This window comes from Oryzias melastigma, linkage group LG15 (assembly GCF_002922805.2).
Source record: "Oryzias melastigma strain HK-1 linkage group LG15, ASM292280v2, whole genome shotgun sequence".
In the NCBI taxonomy this organism is placed as follows: Eukaryota; Metazoa; Chordata; class Actinopteri; order Beloniformes; family Adrianichthyidae; genus Oryzias; species Oryzias melastigma.
The window spans coordinates 18,683,752-18,692,734 of record NC_050526.1 but is presented as its reverse complement, the minus strand read 5'-3'; the positions used below and the strand labels follow the sequence as shown (position 1 = coordinate 18,692,734).

The following is an 8,983-nucleotide window of genomic DNA, read 5'->3' as shown; positions in this document are numbered from 1 at the left end:
CGAGTTTTCATGCCGAGTCCCTGATTGGTTGTGTCAACCTCGCCAACCTTCAGATTTCTGAAGTCTTGACGTGACGTGGCAAACGCCCAAACTGACTTATCATTGAAACTCGTCGCCTCTGTCGCATGGACCACTTCCAGCGTGAATGCAGCACAGTGTTTGTGCACAGAAAAACCCAGTGATGAAATGCAGTTTATCTTTGACATTTACTTTTTAAAAGATTTTGCTTATTCTGTGTGATAATCAGCACTTTTTTTGACCCATTTAAAATAAGTGACCAATAACAGACTCAACAAGTAAATATTTGAACTTGAGAGGTGAACTTTTACTGTAACTGTTGAATCTCAGCTGTACACACAATGCATTACATAAGGCCGGAGTGACAGAGAAGCATAACACATTTGCATTTTACAAAACTGGGTCATGCCTGGCCAACAGGCTCTGATGTGCGCCGCGTCGGACAGACGGCGATCAACCTTAAGGTTTACAGTTTAAAAGAAAAACTTTTTTTACTTGACATGAAAGTAATTACACCTGAGCAAACTTTTAGAACCCATCTGAACTATTTTCAAATAGACTTTTATCAAGATCTTTCTCCTGTTTATCCACTTTGGTCCTTTTTACAGACAACAAATGACATAAAATCTTCTTTAAACAATGATGAGGTTTGGTTATAATACGTCAAACTTAAAGTAAAAATACATTTCTTGCTTCCTTGTGCTGATCTGAACCGACATCATGGCAAAAAGGATCCACTGTTTAGTTTTTTAACTTTTTTTTTACATGACAGACACTATAAATATAAAGTGGCCAGATTAGATTTTATAAATCAGGGTGAAGCAGGCAAACAAGTTCTATAAATGGTTGTATAAAATGCTCCTTTCAGCCTTCATTAAATGTCACCTTCTAGAAGCAGAATGTTAGAAAGTTACTAGATTTGTAATGGTTTAATCAGCCAACTGATCATCCGCTAAACTGATTTTTCTTCACTTCTTTTGCTCGAGATAGTTTATAGACTTGCATAATGGATGCATTGTTGCAAGAGAAGCTTTTTGGGCCCAAACATAAACTCCTGCGGTTCGGTAAAAAAAGTGACCCAGATTAGACGGATGTAAATTTGGACAGCGCAGCCACAGAGGTTGCTGGCCCGTTGCTCGGCTACTGGAATTTCTCTTTTAGCTCGGTTTCGCCATGGCAACCTTCTATAGGGGAGCTCCGCTGGTCCGGAGCCAAGACTGCTCACACTCAGAAGTTACAGAAGGCCTTCGTGGAGCATTTTTGTTCGAAATCCAAGCTGTATGGTTCAGTTCTGATCTACCTTTGTGTTTTAAATGGATATTTGAAGAAAGTTAAAGTTATGACTGTATGAAACAAGTTAAAACTGAATTAATTTAAGCAGAAATAGAGAACCAGTTATTGCACTTAAGAGGCATAACGACTTTATGCACTTACTCTCCCGCTTCGTAATCTACGGTTTTCTAGGAATAAATCAAGCTTCAAATAATCAAATGAACTCATTAAAAGAGGTATCTGCTGCAGATGAAGCCAAAATAGTCTTAAAAGTTTAAGAAAAAGTTTTTTTAACCTTTGCAAGCAGCTGAAAAAAAGAGAAGAAAACTTCAGCTCCACTGAATGTGTTTTGATCGGAAAAGACAACAATCAGAGCACTTCCACTGTCACATAAAGCTGCCAAACCATTTAAAGACCCACACCAATGAAAATCCTCCTTTTTTGGCGTTTCTTAACATGTTCTTGTAGCGTTTTTCCCATCGTAGAGGACCTATAAACCTATATACCAGCTCAGTGGCCTTGTGGTAGAGTGTCCGTCCTGAGACTGGAACGTCGAGAGTTCAAATCCAAACCAAAATGGGACCCAGTGCCTCCCTGCTTGATTGGGGTTGGATCGGGGGTTAAACCACCAAATGGTTCCTGAGAGCAGCTGTGTCTGCAGCTCACCCCTCCCCCAGGGGATGGGTCACATTTCACACACTTTGGTGGGTGACAACTGGTGGGATTTTAATATAAAGAATTTACAATTAAAACAAAGTACTTCTCAATTCATATTGTGTTGGATCAGAAAACTCGATGCTTGAAAATGTTAAGAACATTATTTTTGTGTGGCTAATGTTAGCTTAAACTGGGAAGAGGGGCCGGGGTTGCTCAGAGTTAACAGTCCCGGTCACAACCCAGAATTGTATTTCTAATACTGCCTGTGTGGAAAAAAAATATGTCCTAGTTTTGATTTTAGCTAAAAACGTCATAATTAAAAGATCACTGGGAACGATTTTATGATAGAAAAAAGTATGGTTGGAGTGGGACTTTACTATAATCACAATTTTGACTCAACTTCTAATAATGTCAATTTATTGGTTAAAGTTGTATTCTAAAACAAACTTTTGTTGGATTATTATAAACTGTTTTTACAGTATGATTTTAAGTGAACAAAAGTGGAATTTATTTGCTTCAGAAATGAACACAATTGTGAATTCTTGCTTTAAAATGAACAGAAAAACAGATTTTCAAATAAAATAAAATTGCATTCAAAGTCAGTGGAACAAAGTCAGTTCAACCCACTCGAGTTTTAAAACAAAACCGTAACTTTAACTGCTTTATCTGTTTTTCTGTGAGGTTAGTAACCAAAGATACTGAAACAGACCCTCCAGGATTTTGCAGCAGATATTTATAATTGTTACGGCCTAAAAAAACTGATGTTGCGGCAACTTTTGTGAAAAGTTGTAAAAAAAGTTGCAATTTTAGTTCTGGAGGCAATTCTATATCATTTTTTTTTGTATGCAGACTCTACACTCTTATTATCAATCAAAGTGAAGTGGTTCCAGATTTTGCTTCTTTTTCCAGAACCACTTATCTTCTTTACTTTCTTAGAGTGATATCCGTTCTTGTTGCTGTACCGCTCCGCGCTAACGCTAGCAGACTGGCGATTATTGGTGATGTCACTGAACAAAAGTAACGTCCGAATGATGAGACTCATTTTTCTCTTAACTCACCGTTTGGAGGGCCAAATGAAGGGGAAGGGAGAAGGGAAGAATTTGAATTGGTGCTTGATAAAAAAAATAAAATAAAATAAAAAAGAGCACGGCTCTTGGGAAGGGAAGGAGTCACACGGGAAACGATTGAGGTCATCAAGAAAGATTGGTCGAAGTTGTAGTCAAGTTGCAATGAAAACGTAAATTTGCGGGGTGTGCACAAATTAATTTGCATTAATAGTAGCAATCAGAAAATCCTGGAGGGACTGACTTAGGTACTTTAACAGGAATGAGATCACGTTGAAGGCCTCAGAACTAGAAAACTTCACACTCCATTCCTTCTGCACTGACTTGTCATGAAGCTTCCCAGCGTTGCACAAGCCGGTGTAGCCACAGACAAACTATCATCACTTCAAGAGCAGATTTTAAGATGAATTATATCTAAACAATCAACCACCAAACGTATTCAGTATCTGCCAATTCTCTCTCTCTCCTGGCAGCCATGACACAAACAAACCCGAGCCGTCAGTCTGCAGCTCGGCTTCCACATTCACAAACACTTTTGCTGCGGCCTTTGTTCAACACGGAAGGCGGCAATGTCAATAAAACCGTAAAGCAACTCACAAGATATACAGGCGCACTCTTCTCCCTGCACAGCAACAAATCACAACAGTGTGCTGCGAACAAAGCAAACACAAAACAGTTTGTGGGATATAACCAAAGTGACTACAGTCTGCACACAATTCATACATCTCAAACGAGTTAGCTTACTAATGCTGACACTATTGTACCTGCCAATTAGTACATTTGAAAAAAAGAATTATATAGTGGTAGACCAATAATATATATACTTTTCTCATCATTTACAAAATAGTATGACAACGTGGAATACTTTTACCTGAGAGATATAAACTTTTTCTGCTTTAAGACCAATAACCTGATTGATTCCAGATTCTTAGAGATCAATTGAAATGCGGAAACACAAGATTTTTTTTATTTGAAATTCGCTACAAATTTTACTCAACTTCTTTCAGGTGATAACTACAATATTGTGCAAAAGGATTAAACACAGCTAAGATAAGCAAATGCTGTAAAGTTTTTACCAGTATATTGATGAGATTAAGCACTTTGTTATTAACATAGGTAACAGACCACTAGCTTTGTTTTTGAAATAGTTAGCGGTCCACTAGCTTTGTTTTTAACACAGTTAGCGGTCAGCTTGCTTTGTATTTAACATAATAAGTGATCAGCTAGCTTTTTTTTAACATAGTTAGCGGTCCACTAACTTTGTTTTAACATAGTTAGCGGTCAGCTAGCTTTGTTTTTAACATAGTTAGCGGTCAGCTAGCTTTATTTTTTTATTTTTAACATAATAAGTGATCAGCTAGCTTTTCTTTAACATAGTTAGCGGTCAGCTAGCTTTGTTTTCAACATAGTTAGTGGTCAGCTAGCTTTGTTTTAACATAGTTAGCGGTACACTAACTTTGTTTTAACATAGTTAGCGGTCAGCTAGCTTTATTTTTAACATAATAAGTGATCAGCTAGCTTTTTTTAACAAAGTTAGCGGTCAGCTAGCTTTGTTTTTAACATAGTTAGCGGTCAGCTAGCTTTGTTTTAACATAGTTAGCGGTCAGCTAGCTTTGTTTTTAACATAGTTAGCGGTCAGCTAGCTTTATTTTTTTATTTTTAACACAATAAGTGATCAGCTAGCTTTTTTTAACATAGTTAGCGGTCAGCTAGCTTTGTTTTCAACATAGTTAGCAGTCAGCTAGCTTTGTTTTAACATAGTTAGCGGTAAGCTAGCTTTTTTTTAACATAGTTAGCGGTCCACTAACTTTGTTTTAACATAGTTAGCGGCCAGCTAGCTTTGTTTTTAACATAGCTATTGATGAGATTAAGCACTGGAAAAACAGACGTAAGACTTCTGGAACTTTCAAACACACTCGGTCTACTTACGATCATCTTAAAACCATTCAAAGCAAGCAGACAGATTCCAGATGTTTAGGAAGATTTAAACATTTTCTGTGCTGCTGCCTCACTGTAAACATTTTTAATCTAAACTGATTCAGGCTTTTGCACAGTACTGCAATTAGAAAGTTGAGAACTTCCTTCTAGGCCGGTTTATAGCAACAAGAGTTCATGTGCAAATACAATAAGTTAAATGCTGCAGGTTCAAAATAAACAAAAACAAACACAAGGGAAAGCTAAATTGATCCGTCCAACTGTTTTGCAACGCGAAGCATTTCCAGTCACGTGTGCAGCCGTGAAGATCCATGGAAAGCAGACGCGCCGCAGCACTGACAGTTAGCGTGCACACGTGTGTTTGAGCTTTCTGGCTGGTCACTCCAGGCCGAAGCCCTCGGCGTTGGAGATGGCGATGGTGAGTTTGTGCTTGAGCTCCTTTCTGGTGCGGTAGGGAGGCAAGCAGATCTGGTTGAAACACGTGTGAGAGACGGGCAGCCTGCAGAAACACAGAGAGGGAAGGGGAAAACGCCCGTACGGGTTATTGAGCACAACTGTAAATCAAACAGGACGAGAACTCCAGGTCAGCTCATGTTTCGGTCAATCAGCTGACGGATCAGCTGTTCTTAAGGGCAGAAAACTGCAACTTTGCACAACTTATCACATCTTAATTAGGGCATCACTGACAATCAGAAGTTAGCAGATCCTTATGTCTATTAAAAACCATTTCTCTCCAATCATTACGCTTTATTTGAAACACAACTAGTGATTCATCAAAGCTTTGGTTCATTTATATATCATTTTGTCATAGATTTTTGTTTATGTAACCGGGGTCGTCCTGCAGCCGCATCAAGCCACAGCGCAGCTCAATACTTTGTCCTGAAAGCCTCTAGCCCGTCCCACTGCTTACGCACATCCCGCTCATGGTATGGGGATGCTGGAGGGTTGCTACGGCAACCTTTTTCCATGACATCATTCAGCCTCCTGTCATGAATGTGATGACTTTTGGTCTTTTACCTGGAAAACACTCCACCCTCTCTGCTAAAACAATGACTAAAATGTTTGTCTAACGAGTAGTAAACATCCACAGCCAATATTTGATTATTGCATACAAGTACATTGACTTTAAAATGATGTAATGCATGAATACTGTGTTGTAATTGACTAAAATATATTTGCTCTTATGATTACAGACCAAACTGGATGCTGACACTACATGACTGGATGTTCACAGATGAACACACCTTCAATATAACAACATTTGTAAGGTTTTACAAAGTTTTTGTGAATTTGACCAAATCCAAATTCTTCCCCCACCTCTACATTAATCCCTCCAAACAGAAAGTTATGGGAAAATAGAGTCTTAAAATTCAAACGTTGGGTTAAAATGTTAAACAATTTAAAATGACAAGAATGAACCATATAGATTCCATTTATGGAACATGTTAGTGGACACATATTCACTTACAATAATAGTAGGCTATACATCTCATGATGGCAGGTGAGGAAGACGCACTGCTTCACCTGCCCCCCTTCAATAAAGAACTAAATCTTCCAAATCGATCCCAACTATGTCCACCCGCCTAAAGCAATTTTTGCCAGAAAATTCTGAATTCAAGAAGTACCCAATTAAGCTAGAAACGGCTCAGTCTGGCAACAACGTCTCTGCTAGCTAACCTCTCTCGACTTACTGTTGACTGGAATATACCATTGCTTCAGGGGGACGGGGGAGGACCAAGTACTTTCACACGATCAGTATAAAGCCATTTGTAGTAGTTTTTTGTGACCAAGTTTAATAATACTAGGCGTAAAATTTACTTTAGACCCTTTTATTAAGTGTTCAGCTGGGGGCCCAAAGAGTGTTGAGGGCCCCAGATAATTGCCTAATGGTAAGTCCACCCTTAAGTTGGTGTCACAGAATTATCACCGCAATTATTAATTTCTCCTGCATGACTAACTTTCAAACAGTTGGCATTTACCTTAATTTGAATAGAATAGAACAGAATAGAACACCTTTATTGTCTTCATTAATGTGGTTACAGTTCTCTCCAGTGTGGATGGTCAATCAAGGTAAATAAAAGAGAAAAAAGAAACACTTTAAGTTACTAGTAAGATGCAAAAAAAAGAAAAATCAGAAAATGTGAAGGAAATAAGAAATCAGAGTCAAAGTGAAAGTCGCAGAGGAATGTCCAAGTATCACCTCACCCCAAATCAAACGGATGCTATTCATAAGTTGAGACCAAATTCGAGTCCCTGATTTGTCTAAATTCAAACTAGTTTGACTTTCAATTGCGTGTTTAATCGTTTTTACATAGAGTCCAAAAATGGTGGTAAAAACTTGCATAGCTACGAATCAATGCAAGACTTTTAGACGCAGAAACATGTATTTACACAGATTTACGGCGGTGTGACTATAGCTTTAGGCTAATTAAAGTAAAACATTATATTTACTAAAGTTAGAATGAAATCCAACAAAAGATGGAATTCTATAAAGCTTTATTCTGTTTTATTTAGATCTAGATCCTGTGAAATTTGCTCTTTGTTGGCACGTCTGATTGTGTTTTCTGAGATAATTTGGCGTCCTCTCACAAGGACCGACTGACTGACGTTTCTATATTGAGCCTGACCAAACGTGGATTTATTATCTGGTTTGTGTCAGTGTGTCCTGGTGATGGACAGGAAACCTGCCCAGCGTGTCTGTCACCTCCAGCCTGATGACAGCTGGACTCAAGACTCAACCTCCATTCACTTATGTTTGCAAAGGTCCAAAAAGGTCCAAAAAAGGCATCATGAAACAAAATAATTTTACTTTTTTACTAATTTTAAGGCCGATGTTAGCTTGAAAACTGTTCAGTAAAAAGAAATAATTAAAAACACATCAAGTAGAATCAAAAACACCTTTATTAATTAAATATTAATTACAAGTAAATGAGATTTTCACATGTGCAGACTTTAAACTGTGTGCTGAATCTGAAAGTGAAGCTCAGGAGGACTTAGCTAAGGTTGAAGCTTCAGCACAACAACACGAGGGCTGGAGGATGGGGGTGGGGGTGGGAAATGTGTATGTCGGCTTGGAGGTCGAGGAGTTCAAGGCAGCTCACGTTCGGACCAATCAGCTGAATCCGGGCTCCTATGGATTCATCACAAAGGATTGTGGTCCAGCCCCTCCCACCGCCCAGATCCTCGGTCACAACACGCTGCAGCGCCCCCCATGCTGGTTCCAGTGTGGAAACCAGTGAGAGCTCAGTTTATACATGTGTGGGGGTCACGGTTTCTCTTCTGGTTCATGTCTTTGAACAGCTCTGTTTATGTTTCCGTGGAGACGGAGAGCTGAAACAGGTGGAATATTTGCTGAGTCTGTGGTTCACTGCAGTAGATTCCCTATAGCTGTTGTCTCGATGTCAAAACCTCCACAGAAACAGACTAAATCAGAGAGGACTATGGGGGGGGTCTGCACTTTCACTAAATTCAAATCTTCAAACCTTTACACGTAATTCCAGTAAATTCTGGAGTGCAGAGAAGCAGCCGCTTTGCACTTTTTTCAACACTTTATGGCAGCAATGTGATGCATATCAGTGCAAATCCAATATGAATCTCCTAATTCATGTTGATCATGTAAACAGATGTACACTTACAATACGTTAAAGAGTTTCAAATAATATTGGCCCAGATGGAGCTCCATAGAAGGCAGTTTGAATACAGACCAATAGCAAAGTTCAGGACTCGATCCCGACCAAACTAAGTGGACTCGGTCTATGGAGCTAAATCGGGGCCAAAATTATTTGAAACCCAAATAAAACCAATAAAAAAAACAATTGCTGTTTGGCCCCAAAAAAGTAAAATGTCCAAAACTTTTTGTTAGTCTAAAACAGTTATTTTCAGCTTCAAATGTTTTGGTTTTTTTTAGGTTTCAAAACTCAAAATTTCAATTTCAAAAGTTTTTTTTTTCACTTTCAACTCTTATTTTCTCGTTTTCGAATCACAAAATTTCAGTTTCAAAATTTTTGGCCCTGTTGTACCATGTTGGGGCGGGGCTA

At 38.6% G+C, this 8,983-nt stretch overlaps 1 protein-coding gene across 4 annotated transcripts in view; it reads right to left on the bottom strand.

Annotated features, from left to right (window-relative positions):
• Positions 1–303: 303 nt before the first annotated feature.
• The window catches only part of hectd2 (HECT domain containing 2), a 78,304-nt gene continuing 69,624 nt past the window's right edge, over positions 304–8,983 (bottom strand). For all 4 annotated transcript variants that reach the window (XM_036215477.1, XM_036215478.1, XM_024297380.2 and 1 more), the window contains one exon: positions 304–5,445. In XM_036215477.1, coding sequence (XP_036071370.1) covers positions 5,325–5,445 — 121 coding nt within the window. In that variant the 3' untranslated portion in view covers positions 304–5,324. The remainder of the gene's footprint in view (positions 5,446–8,983) is intronic.